The following is a 17,313-nucleotide window of genomic DNA, read 5'->3' as shown; positions in this document are numbered from 1 at the left end:
ATGTCAAATGTGCTTTACTTTTACAATTTGTCGCTGGGGACTTTTCCAAACTTCACCAGCACTAGCCATGCCCACCCTCTCATCTTCACCGCAAAAAAGAAGGGTATAGTCAGAATATTTCTTTGTACCGCTTGCGAGGAAACAACACCAGGTCATATCTACAGTTGTCCAGATTGTTATTTTTACATTCACAAGAATGTGCAGAACTGCCTCCTAAAATTACTCACCCATCTCACCGCAAACACCCTCTTGTCCTTTTGACTAATGCACCTCCTATCAAGAGATGTGTTCTTCCCATTTATGCAAAAACCGCATTAAGGAATTTATTAATCATTGTTCGATTTGCGATTTTGGCCTCAAGGTTAAAACATATTTTTTCAAGCCAGCTTGAAATTGGGAGCCATGAACACCCATTCAACCGTGTTTCAAAGCCAATGTCATTCATTGGTGATGCTTGTGGCACCGGTGAAGATTGTATCCCGTATATATGTAAGACGTGTAATCTTGCGGTTCACAAGGAATGTTTTTCACTACCAAAAGTTGTCAAAATAACTCATGTTCAGCCAATTTCCCATACATATTTTCTTTGGGAAAATGAGTGTGAAAGGAGGTGGATTTGTAGAATTTGTTATAATGAAGTACATGCAGAGTATGGGAGTTATTATTGCTCAGATTGCAAGTATATAGGTCATGAGAATTGCGCAATTGACAGATACTGGTTGGAAGAGATGGTTGAAGATCAAACACAAAATGAGACCTTGAGATTGATTCTCGAAGACTCAATGACTTCCGCAGAGGATGTAACAGCCACCGAAATCAAACATTTCATCCATCAACATAACCTGCAGCTTAGCGAGGAGATAAAGAGTGATAGATATTGTGATGGGTGCATGCGAACCATAACAGGTCCTTTTTACTTTTGTAAGCAGTGTGATTTCTTTGTTCATAAATCGTGTGCTAAATTGCCAATGAAGACGCGATATTGGCTTGATGGACGCCTATTTGTTCTCTTTCCATATGGCATTTTAAATTGTCTTCTCTGCAAGCTTTACAGCAGTGGTTTCAACTACTACTTTGAAGAATTAGCACAAGGTGTCTGCCTTCGATGTTTTGCTCTTTCTGATACCCTTGAACATCAAGGACGTAGGCACCCCCTCTTCTTTGATATCAAGTATAAAGGAAATTGTAGTGCTTATGGGGATAAAATGCATGATGGTTACCGATGTAAAGATTGCAATTTCGCATTGCATTGGGCATGTATTTCACTACCACAGACAACTAAGCAGAAATATGATGAACATCCTCTGACACTTACTTATCGTGATGGTGATGATCCAAGTCAATATTATTGTGACATTTGCGAAGAGAAAAGAGACCCATCTTACTGGTTTTATTGTTGTCCAGAATGTAACTTTACTGCCCATCCCAAATGTACTCTTGCGCAATACCCTTTTATCAAGCGGGGGATAAAATTCAGACACGAGGATCACCCACACAGTATTGTTTCCGTACAACACGTTTGCTTAGACTTGGGTGTTGAGTGTGAAGAACCGGAATGCACCTATATCAGCCACATGAAAAGCCTCCAGTTGTCAGCTTCTAATTTCATTCCCATTCAAGACTGATGATGAAAAAGACAGGTTGCAGGTGACAACTGGTACGTGATCAAATTATGAAGGAGCCAAGAGTTTTATAATACTTTAATCTGTTCATGTTTAATCTCGTTTTTATATCTTTTTCAGTTATGTTATTATGATTTGCTAATTTAATTAGACATTATTTGAGTGATCATCATCAACTTCATATGCCTTTTGTTCCATGGTTTAAATATTATTTTGGTACGTTCTTCTTTCCCTTAATTCATGTTGCAGGTTCATCTCTCCCACAATATTTTATCTAATCTCTTTCGAAACTCAGATTTCATCCCTATTAGCATTGTATTTACTTCCAAGTCTTCTCCATCTTTCTTCTTTTTTTTTTTTTCTTTCCCTTAGTTGATGTTTGCTATTTATTTTAATCTGTTTTAAAACTGAGACTTCATCCCTATATAGATATAGATGTAGACCTTGATTTTATCTCTCTTTCATTTAACTTAGATTTTGACTTGAGTCAATTTTAAGATTTTTTGTTTTTTGGCGAGTGTAATCTATACATCAAATCATTCCAGCAAAGAAAGATTTGGATGGATAATATCAAGGGAGAAAACATTCTGGTGCTTTTGGAACCCTACCTGACCATCGAGCAAAAGGTCTGAGATCTTTTTATTGGAGGATGTAAAACTAGAGTTTACACCTAGTCCTGATTGATGATAGCCTCCACGCAATGCATGTGGCAGTTTTTATCCTTTTGGTAGGAAACAGACAGAGATAAAGAAGGAAAAAAAATTTGGTACGAGCTATTTTGTTACTCATCCATTAGATTAAAATATTTTCCTTTATTTCTTCTCTCTTCCATCTTACCAATTGGAGTTCAGTTCTGCTAGGAATGAAGAACATTAATTGCTTGTGTCGTTTTATTTGTTATTATTTTCTAGCCATGGCTAATAGTTATTTATTTCTGCAATACAGATGTTCCATTGGGATTACTACTGAACATTTGTGGCAATATTAATTGCTTTTGTCTTTTTATTTTATTTTATTTTATTGCCTTTTCATTAATGTGTTCTCTCTGAAGATATCTGATGGACGATGGGATTGAGCGTTGCTGATCTTTGCAAATAGCTGCTCTCGTGTACACTAATTAAAGTTTATGTTTACAGCAAAGCATGTTGGTTTATACGACTATGACTAAGTTTAGACACTTGCAAAACTTGTTTGACTGTATTCTAAGCACAATGCTCTAGCTCACATTGTGCATTTGAAGGTTGACAGCATAGACACTGTGCTTTTGCTCTTTTACAACTGCTTTTTAAGGTTTCTTGTCACTGTTTTTGTTCAATTTTCTTTAGCCTCTGTCAATTTTGTTAATATAAGAGAACAATATTTCATCAGAAGATACTGATGGTTGTAGGAAATGATTTGTTGAGACCAAGGACTCAAAAAATCTACCGATAAATAGTTAAAGAGGTTGCACATGGTAATAGTTTCATGTATGGTTGTATTTACCATCTACTAAAAAACTCCTGTAATTCGACACTACCATCCACTCTCCTATACACCTTTAATTAATTAGCCCCACTTTCCCATCTATATATCTTATGCTCTCACAAAGATCAGCCTAAGTTCCGGACCCTTGAGGGGAGGGGATGGAGTCCCTGACTCCTCACCCTTCTGATTCTCTAAAGATCACAAATGACTGATGAGTGATGTCTCTTGCAATATGTTTACCACCAGTGCGAGGAACGCATCCGGGGACTATCCTATAGTTGTAATCGATGCAAGTTCTTCCACTACAAAATATGCCTTGAAGCTCCTTGGCTGATGCAACATACTCTTTACCCGAAACACTCTCTCATCCCCTTGCACAACTGCCTTGTTCATGTGCATATGGATGAGATGCTTCACCCTTGTCACCGTCCCGGTCATGGCTACTATACATCTACCATTGCACAAGCTCAAGTCTCGATTTCTATCGATAGAGCATCATTGTTGCTGCAAGTAGTTGAATGTTCAGGGGATCCCACAGAAGAATTAATAGCCGGCTTACTCTCAGGCTTCTTCAAACAAAGTCTGGACAAGTTTAAATCTATAGATCACCAATAGCAGCTTCTTCTAGAAGCATCTGGTTGAAGCTTTCATCGAGACCATCGATCTGTTCAGGCAGAGAGTAAGAGCTTCAATTGGATGAATTCTATGTGTTAGCCGAGAGTGGTAATCTGGAGTTTAATTTGTCTTGTCTTGACAAGCAGCAGCAAAGTGCTGCTATCTTCCTTTCTCAGGTGGGTTGTCACTTTGTCAGGTATTTAATCTAGATGCTGCCATTATTTGGAGTACGTCTTTTTGGAGTAAAACCTAAAGTAAGCAACTGATCATATGTCCCATTGAGGTTGTTAACCAAACTTTTTGTTACATTTGCAGACCAATAAAGAAGCATAGAAACATGAAAAAGTTGGTTGTGCAAGGAGGGTGAGAGGGTGTTATGGGTGAAAGGGGTGTTGGATCAGGCAAGGAGCTATGGGCACGTTTTGTGGAGGAAAAACTTGCCTTGGTTATGACCCTAGGTTGGACCTCTCATGGTTGATCGTACCTAGCTAGCTAGACTATGGCCCCCTCTTCTGTAACCTCATTTATCTTTTTTAAATGTTCTTACTGTACATTCCGCGTTTGTGATTGAATGGGAACCGTTTGGACAAGTCAAGTTTTTTACTTTCACCATTGATTCTGTCTATGCTTCAAAATTTTCTTGCACTTAATCACATCCCTCTGGTTTTTTTTTGGAAGATTAAACATCAAACATCAAAGTGGTGCTTCTTGCCAGCATTCCAACGAAAATTCATGACTCCTGGTAGCTGTTGAACATAAACATAAAAATTTCCTTTTTCTTTTGAGTTCCTTAAGATCACCAAATTTATCATTCCTTTTGAAAGAAACTCCACTTTATTACATTCCATTATTTTCTGAGAGCATCAGACGACAATCTTTTGTACACAGCAGGCACAATCAAATAAAAGTAATCTACCCATATGCAATTGAACAATTCAAAGAAGAAATGCATGACGTGTTAAATGATGCAAGAAAAATTCGTCCTCCAAATAAGATCAGATACAATCAATAAGTTATATTAAAAAAGGTAAAAACAGCATGAATTTTTTTATTTGTATATAAAAATTCCAACTTAATTTATAAGATATTATTTATTTTAATTAAATAATCTTAAAATTTTGTCTCGTAAAAATTTTGAAAGACTTATAAATTTATATTTAATTCTCAATTATATATTATAACATACTTTCCAAATTTTTTATACCAAATTGCGATGTCACAATTTATTGTGATTAAGCAGTGGCGGCCTTATCGCCTAAGCTTCCAGCGTGAGTTGAGCTTTGATTGGTAGGAGAACAGGAGAAAGAATAATAGGAGTGGAAAATTATGGAAAAAAAAAAAAAAGAAAAAATGCAAAAAGTAAGAGAAGGAAAAAGCAGATTAGATGTCGTAACAAGAACAAAGACTAACAACTATCGTCCACAACAGTCATTTTTATAGTACTTGTATCTCACAGTACATTACAAAGTCACGTGCAAATGCTGGTTAATTGCCACAATTTAAGCTAGTTGTTAAAATATGGAAACAGGCCTGTAAACAAGAATATAAATCAGCTGCTAACAGCCAAAGGTTGGAAATTTTTGTAATAATTTACAAGATAGATCATGGTAAAGTTCACTTATTGAATTAGTGAAATAAAAAAAGTGCTAACGGAGGATTGAAAGAAAATAGGTATATCAAGCTATAAAAAATTTTTCATTTTCCTTTGTTAAATGAATACTAATAGTAATAATGTATCGTCCTTACCACATTCAAGATAGTCTTGGCTACTGGAATAGCAGTAAAATCGGCCTTTCACTATATAAGTTTATTTTAATATTATTTGATTCTATAATTTTTCTTTATTAATGAATCGATAGTCTATTTACTGACTCTACAAAAATTCTTACAAGAATTCTAATGTAGAGGATTCACTAACTTGTATCACTATAAATTATGATATAAAAATTAAGATCGAACTCTAAAATTAAGATTCGGATGAATGAAAATAACCAAAAAATAAAGAGTTTAGAAACACGTACTTTTATATTTTACAAAAGCTTCTTACAAGTGATTTTATGATCATTCTAAACTCTACCTTCTCAAGGAAAGAGTTACAAGCTTATATAGAAAAGAAAAACAAATGAATAAGACTTAATATGACTTAAGAGGTCTATAAAATACAAACAAACTAATTAAAATAACTTTAATAAAATAACTTTAATAAATGAGAGGAAATTTAAAAATGCATTTTTATTTCACAAGAGATTTTTACCATAGAAATTAGGAGAGAAATTGAATTAATGTTTTATCAAAGAAAGAGTTACAATTTTATATACGCATGAAAAAAAAAAAAAGACGTGATATGATTTAAGGGATTCATGACTATCACATACAAACAAACTAATAAAATAATTTTAATAAAGTAGTTTTAATAAATTGTTGATTCTTTTATTTTTATTGAAGTACTTTTAATAAAATTGATACAACATAAAATTGACATAAAATAAATTTGATACAAAAATTGTTATAAAGTTGACACAGCATAAAGTTAGACATAAGTTAACATGATATTGACAGACACAAAATTGATTGGAAGTGACATCTTTTGTGTTGGAATGGATGAAAAAGAGCTTCAAAACTTGACACTTGCACACTGAATAAAGTTATACACATAATTATACATATTTTGTATTGAAAGAAGGAAGATAATGGAGAGAATCTTCATTCTCCAAATGGATCATGGAATTGTCTGGACAAGAGTTGATCAACCCAGTCGAACAATTCTTCTTCAATTTCTTTTGAATCTCTTTTCTAGGATTTCAACCATTGACCAGAAAACTTTTATTCAAATCTTTCTCTTATCTATATGATATCTCTTGGATCTTACCAATATGGATTCGCAGAGAGTTGCATCAGTTCTACGGAACTCAAGAAATCAAAATTCAAGAGTCTTTTATGACAAATCACTCCAACAATTAGTCCAGAGAGATGTTGGGATCCTCTCATTGAGATGATTATGCAACTCTAGGATGTATTGTTATCTTTTGTTTTATTTTTCAAGTTTATTTTGATCCGGATTACATGGATTTCTTCGATGTGCATCACTACATCAGAAGCAGACCCTATAGGTAACGCAAACCCAGAAACTTTGACCAAGATGTAACTTGTAAGGAATTGGGAAAATATTCCTCACGTCCTCATTTAATTGTTTATTTTAATCTGAATACTTAGTAATTAAATAATTAAATCTCCTTTTTTCTTTTTTCCTGACTGCAGAAATTTCTATGTTCAGATTGTACTAAAAGCGACAGTTTCAGAAATCTATTGCCAATTTTGACATGTTCTCTCACCCCAAATTTATGCCCTTCTTCCATGCTGCTAGTGCAAACAATTGTGAACTGCAGGAGCCTTATACAGGTGTAACGCTTGACCTTCAGTTATATCCATCATTCAGCACTGCAGTGCAGATGCCAAATTATTCGACTGGTTATGCTTTTCATTTGTATCATCTAACATCACCTGATCAAACATGTAATGACTAACATTTTTCAACTATACTCTACGTCTTGGTCAACTTGTAACTAAACATCAAATGGTTTTTCTTTCATCTCCTTTTGCAAACACTTCTGCAGCATAATGTTTGCGGCAGATCAACATACGACTGAAGGTACTGTTGATGCGGTACTTTTCCTCTCCCTTGCCACTTTGAGTCTATTCTATTCTAGTGCTTTACAAAATGTTTTACTGTTTGTATTTATGAGATATATAGTCTTTTAGGGTATAACTGCCAGTCTGCCACATGCTCAACCAATAAAAGGTGGGCTTTTGAATAATTGTAGTAACTGTCTTGAACACTTTCATTTTTTTTTTGGCTTTCTTTTGTTTGGATGTCTTGGAAGGAAGTCACCGTTTTCATCTTTCATTTTACCAATTATTAAGTTGGTTTTTTTATGGAACCAATACTTAATTTGTTAACTATTTTTCACTGTTGCAAAAGTTAAAGAAAATTGATTGAAAAAAAGAAAACTTTCGTGTATATCTAATATTGCTATAAATGACTCAATTATGAATACACGAATATATATTTGCAGTTTATTCATTTATTTTTAAGGTTATTTGGGATTGATTTGTATTTGGTAAAAAAATTATTCATTAAATTTGAGTTTAATTTGTTTAAATAAAAAGATATTCGAATTCAATTTGTGTTTAATTTGTTTAAGTTAAATAAATTCGTTTGTAAATATTAAATGAATATATTAATAAATACATATAAATAAGAATGTTTATAAACAATAAACATATAATTATAAAATTAAAAATAAACAAATAATTTATTATTATTGTTGTTATTATTAAATAATAAACAAATCTTAAATAAATATAAACAAATTTTAAACGATTTTTAAACAAATTTTATTCGTTAACATAAATAAATCAAATAAAATTTTGTTCGTATTTAATTTATTTAAGAAATGAATATAAAAATATTATTCAAAACTATTTATTAAATTTAATAAATAAGTAAAAATTGAATATATTTAAAATAATTCATAAAAAATGTTGATCGTTTAAACCCCAAAGTATTGAATAAGAAAGCGAGGCTCATGGCCCCAAAGACTTTTTTAAAGCCAGGATGAAAAGGAACTTAACCTCTAGGCCTGCAAATTGTTGCCATAAAGTTAGTAGCACCAAAAAACCAATATCTGTCAGATAATGCCAAGGAGTTATGCCAGCCAGAGTGCCATTTCACAAATTTTTCTTTAGAAATTATAGCTTTCTTTTTGTACAGATTAACTTTTACCAAATTGACTAAATCTAATGTTATGTTTGTAAAAATAAATTTGAGAAGGTGGATTTGAATTTCATTTATTATACAAATTGTGAAAGCAAAATATATATCATGTGTAGCGTAAATTAGTTAAGATTTAGTATATTTTTGTATTTGAAAATTATTAAAAAAAAAAGATTTCAAATTCAAACGTATCTAAAGTACTATAGTATCTAAACGGCAAACATGGAGAAATTACTGTTTTTCTAAATACCAATTAATTTTTATTTTTAATAATTCAAGGAGGCACATTAAAGGGAGGAGGAAAGGTTAAAGTTCGAACTCTCGATTTTGATATCTTCTTTAAAATTGTCTTCACTATTAGATCAAACAGCTGAATACAATTAATGTTATTTTGATTTTAAGTAATTCGGCCAATAAAAATAAAATAAAATATTGAAATTAACTGAACAAATGAAAACCTGTTAGTATCGTGAATGCTCTGGTAGTAAGTATTGTGTATGATAAACAATGTTTCCATTTGACCTCACTTTAAGAATAAAAAAAAAGAAAAGAAATCTTCTTGGAAGGAAAACTGCTGACATAAACAATGGATTAAACGATTAGCCGTTGCTTAGAACAAGCTCCAATAAAAAACACAATCAAAGTAAAACTTAACTACTTCGCATGACAAAAGGTTGTAATTAAAAATTTAGGTTTTGCCCATATATATCTGACAATACAACCACTCAAAACTCTAAACCAAAAGAATACCAAAGTAAAGCATAGCAAAACGAAATGCAAAATTCCCTCTAGAAGACAAGCTCGTGAGGCTTCATGCCGGACTTGAGAGAAAATCTGGCAACAAGGTAGGCCTTCAAGTCTGGGACTCCCTCAATTGACTTTATCAAAGATGCGTCAACGGCTTTCTGGTCTTCTTTCTTGTCATCTGGCAGTGTCTTCTTATCCTACAAAGAATAGAATATCAGCACAATAAAATTAGACGGACAAGATTAGGGTTGCATAAATTATAATAAAATGCAGGAACAAACCTCTTTTTCAGCTTCGAAAAACTCTCCCTCACCGTTCTTCTTCTTCTTTTCTACTTCCTTGGCAAAGTACTTGTCATCAAACTTATCTACATTAACTTCTGAGATGTCAACCTTGGTGGAAGTAGCAATAACGTAGGATTGGTTCACTTGCCTTAAAGGAACACCATTAATCTTGAATGGTCCTACAATGAAATGAAATTCCCAAATTTAAGCCAAGCAAGCACAAACCATAAAAATGTTCAATAGAGGAGAGAACCACTAACATATGAAGAACAGCCTACACATTACGATAACCCAGCCTCATAAACCACAAGAGGCAAAAGTAGATACTAAGAACAGTAATGAAAAAAAAAATACTAGTAAAAGCATCAAGTTTTCACGATAGCTGCACTCAAACTCCAGCATTTTGAATGTCAAATGGATTATTCTATATACAAGCACACGAAATCGAGAATGCAACATTGTGCTTCTTCAAAAACAATACAAAATACATTTAATGACCGTACTACTGCTGATATTTATGAAGCCATATGTGGCATAGACAAATCAATAAGAAAGTATTAGCTGCAATTGCTTTAAAGTTACATTTTCACAGTTTACTGATTTCACTTCATCAAAATAACTAATAAAGGGCAGTAGTAAAATGTGTACAATACATGTTTTCAACTAGCAAAATTACTATTAAATAAAAATAAAATAAAATAAATAAGCTCACCAGTAACCAAAAGGAGTCCAGAAGTAAGTTGCTTCAAGAAAACAACTCTCTTGCCCATAAACCTCCCAGCCAACAAAATCAACACCGTCCCTGGAGTAATGCTCGCTCAAAAAAAAAATAAACCAAACCCAACAACAAGAAACATATCTTTAGAGATCTACGAGCAAATAAAAAAATAATCATTTGAAAAAAGGAACCTGAGTTTGGTGGGTTTAGGCTTGCGCTTATTAAGAAGCGCCCTCTTGACATCATCAGCAGGGTAAAACTTGGGTGACTTCTCGGCGGCAGCGGGGGCCTTGGGAATGGGGTCATGGCGAGGCAGAACGCCGCCGTTTTTGGCCTTGATAGCCCAAAGGCCACGCTTGTGATACATCTTAGACCTGGAATACTTTCCTACTCCACGTATAAGATCTGGGTTTCGACTCTTGACTGGGGTCTTCCTTTTCGCCGCCATTACTGCAACTCTTTGCTCCGCTGCTGCAACTCCTCGTGTGATTTGGAAAGGTCGATAAGAACAGAACCCCAAAACGTTAATGTATTGCAAACTGAGGGTTTTTTATTATTTTTTTTTACTTTTAATTTCCTTCTAAATAATATTGAAGAAAAAGTTTTAAATATCAAATCAATTCTCCTACGGTTTTTACGAATTGAAGAAAGATGTACAGTTCTTTGCTGCAAATTGATAAATAAACTCAATTCTATAAATTTAAGCTTGAGTTGGCTAAAATGATAAGACAAATATCATATAAAAATTATTAAAGGATACCACACCTAGAGGGATTTTTGTAAATTACCTGATGTAAATTTTCATATATGCTGAAGAGTTTAATTAAAAGTAGATTTAATTATTTATGTATTCTTATTCATCTATTTCATATAAAATACATATAAAATATAAAAATTATTATATTATAATTTATATATAAAACTTTTTTTTTATCAAACTCATATTATTTCTGTTAAAATCTTAAATCGTATCATTTTAGCAATGCTTAGATCTAATCAAGAGCTGAAAAAAAGGAAATTGATGGCGCTAACGAGTACACTAGTAAAACCAGAAAAATGAGAATGAAAATAGAAAAAAAAAAATCAAGTAGGTGAAGCCCCATGAAATTTCTTAAATAGAGATATAATATAAATTGCTATAAAATATTATTCTCCGAATGGTCAGTTTGACCCAAGAAGTTTATTCGAGATTGACTCCAATATAAAGTTCTTTTCCCAGCGCCAATTTCATAAATCCAATGAAAATAGGTGAAAAAAGAGGTAAGAGGTTCACACAGTTTGCACTGTCAAATCATGTATTCCCAATTCATGGTACAATCTATGCACATACTCTAGTATTGGGCCATCATCCATCTTTTTCTTCACTAGTTCAAATGTCAACAACAAATGCAACATTAAACATGCAGCAATGGATAGGGGCAACTGAGTTGGAGTCGGTCTGAGTCGAGAACATTCGAATCACTCTTAAAGACCGAGTATTTGGAGCCCAAAAGGGATGCAGAAACAAAGAAGTTGAGTTGTAGCTTGTTTTTGAAGGAATCAAAGAAAACTCATTACCAGAATGAGGCTTCTTTAGTCTTTGAGAGATAAACCCAGATGAACAACCAAGAATTTGGATAGCTTTTAGCATTACGAAGTCAAACAATTATAAAAAAAAAAAAAAGAAGTACGGTAAAAAAGAAAGGGAGAGAAATTGAGAAGAGTTAAATCAATGGGTTAGTTTGGTTTTCAGATGATGATTGTGATACGGAATACGATGAATTTAACACATTGCCGTTGGTCGATGATGTTAATGATTTTGGACTCTATTTCCCTAGGGTGTTTTTTGCTTGGAGGAATAAGTTTCTGTTCGTGTGCTTTCCTTGTTTCCTCTTTGAAACTTTGGATGATCAAGATCTGGTTCAAATCCTCCGCTCTTGGTGATAATTCGAACTGAGTCAAGATAGATTTTTTTTTTTATTTTTTTGGCCAAAATCAAGTTACAATTAGATATGATAATTTATTTATTTATTTAATATTATATATAAAACATAAAAATTATTACATCACAAAATTTATGGCATTTGTATCAAGTTAGAACTTGTATCTTTTTTTTTTTAATAATATGACCGTATCGTGACAGAAGTAGTTGGAATCTTACTGCTATCATTATACTAATAAAATTTGGGAATGTCGAAAAGTTAAAAAAAAAAAATTATATCTCTTTTTTTTTTTACCAATCAATAAGACAGTAACAAAGTAAGATGCAAACTTCCAAAAAGTTTCACGCTTACCATCAACATTTCCAGAACATATTTCCTTGTTCCAATTTAAAACCGTTCCATCATACATGTTTTTCACTAAGCACAGATCATTCATGAGCAGGCAAGATCCTTCCATTTCCCAATAATCCCATCTTCAGAAAACTTGAACTAAATCTAATAATAATATCTGCTGTGAGACTGGGAAAGGATGGAAGTGTTTGGAATATCATCATCGGTTATTCATAGTCCCCCTCAATTCTGGCAACCAACCCAGATGAGAAACAGAGAGGCTCATTCTTGTCATCATTCTTGATAAATGATAGTATAACTTATGATGCATTTAAATGTTAAATCACATAAAATCACCACAGCTGGTGTTTATGCCACAGTACACATGGGGGGGAACGAAACTGAATTCACGTAGCCCACAACACAGCACCATTATCTCAATGAATCTAAACTACAAAATGTCAATCTTACTGTCATAAACATGACAGATTTCCTCACCTCCGAAGAAATATAGTGGCTTGAAGAAAGCTAGAGAACATGCTTCAAAAGAATCCTCAGTTCACAGCCAACTTATCACACAAAGACTGATATGCTGAGTTGCAAAGCTTGAATTTCTCCTCCGCAACAGCCTGCTCAATGTGCATTCGATGATCAGTTTGCTAGAACAGAAGTTGAACATGATAATATGGGCAATCAAAAAGAAAATAACAGTTTGAAGTCAACATGATAATATTACTAGTCTGGTGTCTATAATGTAGCCATAAAAACCAGTACAAGTTTGGTTAAATAAATAAGAAGCTTAACTGCTGTACAATGTTTCTAAAAGTAGATAATAATGTCTAGAATTTAGATATCAAAATACTATAATATTTTTCTTTATAAAGGGATGATCCTGAATCTTCCACAAATCAATCAAATCGGTCTAGTATTCTAAGCAGAACAGCAAACGAAGTAGCCTAATGAATGGGGAATGTTGATACCTTGGAAGAGCCGTGATGACGATCTGGATGCCATTTCAGTGCACAGGCTCGATATCTAAAAATTAGAAAATGAAGCAATCAGAAAACATAGAGAAATATCCTTTAAAAAGCAGCCATTAGTGCTTTTAACAACAGAAACAATTTACAAGGTTACTGTATGTACCCAAAAAGAAAGAATAAAAAATACAATGGTGTTTGCAAAACAGAACAAAGAACTCACGCATTTTTAATGTCTTCAAGTGTTAGAGGGCCAGATGCACTTAGCCCAAGGGCCTGCCTGTCTGCAATCGTCTCTTGGTCTGAACTCTCAGAAGTACCAGATTCTGTTGAGGAGTCAGAATCCTCATCAAATCGATGTCTCCACTTCCAATATTCCTCATACTTATTTGAGTATCTGGATGAGTTCCTCCATTGAGGATTCTCCTCATTAATGAAGGACCAATAAAAGAACCGGCTTCCACCAAATGCAGACCCAAATATGCTCTCGATGTCATCATCATTGTCTTCACAAAACTCAAAAGGTCCTGACCAAGTGTTCAAAAGCGGTAAGTTTCTAGCACTGAATCCAGGAGGATAACATGCTAGTACATGCAACATGCTATAACTACCAAATGAAGTTTCAAAAAGTTTTCAGAATAAGGGCATAAATTGTTGTAGGTAATTGAATGATTATGAGATGATTAAAATGGAGAAATGAGCATTGCATCCAACACTGAATGACCATTATTAAAGTAAAGCCAGGTGTAGGCCAAAAACTAAGATTTAAAAAGGCCACTCCCTCGAAAAATAAGAACAAAATTCAATCTAGAGGCCCCTTTAGATGGGCCTAATTTCATATGTCATGTAATATATTTAGGGGAGTGATAATGAAAAGTTTTAAAAGATTAACAAATCATAAAGCCAAGTCATTCACATCCTTACTTCTACCCCTGTATTGAAATTCCCTATTGCCAGGCCAATCTCTTCTGGATCTCTTACTGTACTGCTTTTTGAACCACGAGGGGCCTCTGCTTGATGATGGATCATCTTCATGAAACTCATCTTTCCAGCTCTAAAAACAGAATGGCCAAATCACAATCGAAACCCTTTCAATCAAAGATTTAATAAAAACAATATAATTCTAATAAGTTAAATGTATAAAGATTACTAATATGTGAAGAAAAACTTCTGCAATATGTATTACTAGCACAACCTAGAGCATTAAAAAGTTCTTTTTTTTCCAGCTTTTGCATTTAGAATTAAACATGTTATTGTAATTTTAAGAAGTTGAACATTCTACCTTCCTTACAAACGCTTAAACAAGAATTCTTATGCTGATTTATAGCAAAAAAGGACAAAACCAACTTTGATTCCATAAAAAATCAACTAAAATTTTTTTCAACATGGCAAACATTATTTTTAGTAATTCCCTTTTCAGTAATATAGCATCCTCATTCGAAGCTATCCACTATGCTCATAGTTCAGAAAGTAGCAATATTATCATTTTATATTACCAGGTTTTTAGCAAAGGAATAAGCTTAACTGGCAAGTTCATGGATATAGGTCTTGACTCTTGACTACATTAAGTAGTAGTTCCAATTCAAAAGTAAGCATGACTGGCTAAATTTGAAGGTCACTGCAGCAAATGTTGATCCTGCGCAAGTACACATTATATCTGACTGGCAGAAGCTGCACCTAATCATGTGCATGGGAATCCCAAAATGTAGGATAGCTCCCCTCGGGAATGGAATAGCACATGAGTAAATAACTGACTATCATGGGGCGTCTAACAGAAGGACATGGGCCACTGCAATACAAGTCCTCCATAATGCAACTTTTGAACCCACAGGATTATGTTTGCTTTTCCGTAAGTGTACAGATTTTATTTGAATTTTAACCTAAACTAGATAAACAAGTAATCAACAAGAATATAAACCTCCAATATGTAGTCTGCATAAGCACCAATATTGCGCAATAATTGTTGTTTTGCACGTAGCCTTCTGGGCCTCTTAACCTGCAAACAAAAAAAGTTACGAGAATTGCATGATATTATCATTCAAAGTTTGAAAAGAATAATAGAAATTTTCAAGTATTGCAAGTTCAATGAAAAGAATAACAACCAACAACAATAAATTTCACAAGAATTTTCTGCCTAGGTCGCTGGTATAATTAACCAAAAGAAAATAGATTCTCCTAATGGAGTAAAAGAATTTGGCTGAAAGCAATCAGCAACAATCCCATTACACCTAGCAGCACTAATCTCCGAGGGCATGCTTCCTGCTTAGAAAAGAGTGAGAAAAAATAATACCCTGAAGAGAGTGTGACCAATGCCTAAAACATATAACACATGTCCAGCAGCACAGAACTAAGAAAAGGAGAAACCTGAATTCAATCATCCTAGAGAATTCTTGCAATCTGCAATCAACTCAATAATAGATTCTTTAAATAAATACTCATTTTCATATGTGTCAATTAATGATCAAGTATTCAACAAAAATATTCAACTCCTAAGTGCTCCAAAACACAAATCCATTTCTTTCAATAGCTTCATCCAGTATCATATCTTAGGCAAAAAAGTATTTGTCTTAAAACCTCAACTCATTCTCCTAATAGTTATAGAATTAGAACTGGTTCCACAGCAGAAAAAATACCAATGACTGCTAGTTTCCATTTTCTAGAAATATATTAATACATTTAATTAAGAGAACATTATAACCAAGAGAAATTGGCAAACATAATACTTTATACATATTAGAATAAACAAAGAAAAGTTTTACAGTAGACTGAAATAACAACATAAACAAAAAGTTTAGCAATTAAAGTAAAATAAATGTCATCAATGAGTTCCGAGACATCTACCATTCAAAATTTGAACCAAATTCAGAATTTCCTATTTGAACTACATGAAAATCCAGCATTTTGCACTTAATGATCTCAAATTAGAAACTACTCATTAAATATGGAATCAAGTTCACAGGTTTCGTCTATTTCTCTTCTTTACCAATCCAATATATTCAATCACTGAAAAAAATCACAGATACCAAACAAAAATCAACCAAGAATCCTAAGTCTTCATTTACATATTATATGTAACCTCAGATAGCAAAAAGGTTCCTACTTTATCATTTATTTTACTTATCCAAAATAAGGAGAGAAAAGGCATCAAAATTTTATTTTGATAAGCATTCTCTTAACCCAAATTATATAATCTAAGACACCAGAAATTATAAATAAAATACTGCAAAATTTCAAAAAATAAACAAAACCCATAAAAGGAAACATGTTCCAAAGTACAAAAATCTTTTTAATTGAAAAGAAAAAAAGCTTACAAATTGCCAATGGTTGCGTCTTTTATGTTCAAGGACGGGAGTGGAATGGAAGCAGGCAGCCCTCTGGAAAAGATAGTTGCTTTGTGAGTTGAAAATGGCTGCTTTTATTGCCCTATTCATCCCTCTCTTCCCAACAAAAGAAAAAATAGTCTTGCAGAGATTTTCTAAGAATGTAGTTCGAAGCTCGCTGCCTAGAGACAATACAACTTCAAAAAAACAATATCACCGGCTGACTCGGAGACTCGCTTTTTCGGGGTGTCGAACTGGGTGATAAATTTTTCTCTTTTTACTTTATGTTTTTACTTAGGTTAAATATAAAAAAGTCTTATAGATTATAATTTTTTTGTCCGTTAGACACTTAAATAAATAAAATTATAAAATTATTGGATTTATATTTAAATTTTCATTTCATTATCAGAATAATATTTAACATTAACGTCATTAATCAATTTCATTGAAATGAAATTAATGTATAAAAAATATTAAAGTGTGCCAAAAAATCAAATCACTATCACATTATCAATGTCATGTTAAATTAAAATAAAAAAT

The 17,313-nt window shown here is 33.0% G+C and overlaps 3 protein-coding genes and 1 long non-coding RNA gene across 4 annotated transcripts; 2 read left to right on the top strand and 2 right to left on the bottom strand.

The window, feature by feature from the left end:
- Nucleotides 1-1,848, top strand: LOC111297778 (uncharacterized). Its single transcript, XM_089741814.1, has 2 exons — nucleotides 1-103; nucleotides 205-1,848. Exons 1-2 carry the CDS (start codon nucleotides 1-3, stop codon nucleotides 1,623-1,625), a joined length of 1,524 nt encoding a protein of 507 aa, XP_089597940.1. The 3' UTR covers nucleotides 1,626-1,848.
- A 558-nt stretch (nucleotides 1,849-2,406) lies between these two features.
- Nucleotides 2,407-4,310, top strand: LOC149515895 (uncharacterized). Its single transcript, XR_016326292.1, has 2 exons — nucleotides 2,407-3,897; nucleotides 4,017-4,310. It is a non-coding gene; the product is annotated as an uncharacterized LOC149515895 (long non-coding RNA).
- A 4,725-nt stretch (nucleotides 4,311-9,035) lies between these two features.
- On the bottom strand, nucleotides 9,036-11,061 carry LOC111296892 (large ribosomal subunit protein eL6-like). Its single transcript, XM_022891366.2, has 4 exons — nucleotides 10,417-11,061; nucleotides 10,219-10,326; nucleotides 9,504-9,685; nucleotides 9,036-9,419 (listed from the first exon to the last, which is right to left on the bottom strand). The coding sequence occupies exons 1-4, from the start codon at nucleotides 10,670-10,672 to the stop codon at nucleotides 9,264-9,266; spliced, it is 702 nt and encodes a 233-aa protein (XP_022747101.2). The 5' UTR covers nucleotides 10,673-11,061; the 3' UTR covers nucleotides 9,036-9,263.
- Nucleotides 11,062-12,660: 1,599 nt separating this feature from the next.
- LOC111297948 (uncharacterized) lies at nucleotides 12,661-17,010 on the bottom strand. The gene is made up of 6 exons (XM_022892562.2): nucleotides 16,765-17,010; nucleotides 15,372-15,449; nucleotides 14,378-14,507; nucleotides 13,677-13,980; nucleotides 13,457-13,511; nucleotides 12,661-13,105 (listed from the first exon to the last, which is right to left on the bottom strand). The coding sequence occupies exons 1-6, from the start codon at nucleotides 16,882-16,884 to the stop codon at nucleotides 13,031-13,033; spliced, it is 762 nt and encodes a 253-aa protein (XP_022748297.1). The 5' UTR covers nucleotides 16,885-17,010; the 3' UTR covers nucleotides 12,661-13,030.
- Nucleotides 17,011-17,313: the final 303 nt, after the last annotated feature.

The sequence above is a fragment of the Durio zibethinus genome, chromosome 12 (genome assembly GCF_047325235.1).
Source record: "Durio zibethinus cultivar Kanyao isolate XHJ-2024 chromosome 12, ASM4732523v1, whole genome shotgun sequence".
In the NCBI taxonomy this organism is placed as follows: Eukaryota; Viridiplantae; Streptophyta; class Magnoliopsida; order Malvales; family Malvaceae; genus Durio; species Durio zibethinus.
Note: the sequence above shows the minus strand (reverse complement) of the source record. Positions and strands in the feature narration are given on the sequence as shown.